Source organism: Penaeus monodon, chromosome 23 (genome assembly GCF_015228065.2).
Source record: "Penaeus monodon isolate SGIC_2016 chromosome 23, NSTDA_Pmon_1, whole genome shotgun sequence".
In the NCBI taxonomy this organism is placed as follows: domain Eukaryota; kingdom Metazoa; phylum Arthropoda; class Malacostraca; order Decapoda; family Penaeidae; genus Penaeus; species Penaeus monodon.
In genome coordinates, this window is record NC_051408.1 from 36,078,620 (window position 1) to 36,079,301 (window position 682).

Consider the following 682-nt stretch of genomic DNA (forward strand, 5'->3'; position numbering starts at 1 on the left):
GCCTCAGGTCACCCACCTCGAGTTGGACCTCTTACTCGGGTCCTTCTTCACCGCCTGCAGGTTGGTGAGGTCCTTCTGCCGCTTCTCGGTCTCCCTCCAGATGCGCCAGTACAGGCCACACATCACCGTCACGGGCAAGTAGAAGGCTGCGATGGCTGTTCCGAAGGTCACATACTCGTTCGTTTCGATAAACTGGATGTAACACTCGTTCTCCGGGACAGTCCTGTGAGAGGGGAGGAGGTGGGGTGAGAAGGGGGGGAAGCGGGGGAGGTGAGGAGGTCGGGTGAGAAGGGGGGGAGATGGGGGAGGGAGGAGGGGGTGAGAAGGAGGGGATATGGGGAGGGAGGAGGGGGGAGGTGGGGTGAGAAGAAGGGAGATGGGAGAATGAGGGAGGTGGGGAGAGAAGAAGGGGAGAGAGGTAGAGTGAGAATGGAAGGGGGGCAGGGAAGGAGGGGTGAGAGGGGGAGAAAGGGGAAGTAGAAGAGGGGGAAGGAGGGGATGGAGAGGAGAAAAGTGGGGGAGGGAGGTAGGATGCAAAGAGGGAATGCGAAGGGTGAAGAACAGGTAATGGGGGTGAAAGACGTGGAAAGGGGAGTGAGGGAGGAGGAGAGAAGGCCGGAGGAAGAGGAGGAGGAGGAGGAGGAGAGAATGAGCAGAAAGTGGGGGAAATGGAAGAAAATGG

General features: G+C 59.4%; 1 protein-coding gene across 1 annotated transcript in view; it reads right to left on the reverse strand.

The window, feature by feature from the left end:
- The window catches only part of LOC119588226 (muscarinic acetylcholine receptor DM1-like), a gene marked incomplete in the record, with an annotated part of 70,579 nt that overhangs the window by 35,645 nt on the left and 34,252 nt on the right, over positions 1–682 (reverse strand). The window contains 1 exon segment of the mRNA XM_037936926.1: positions 17–223. Within this exon segment, the coding sequence (XP_037792854.1) occupies positions 17–223 (207 nt within the window).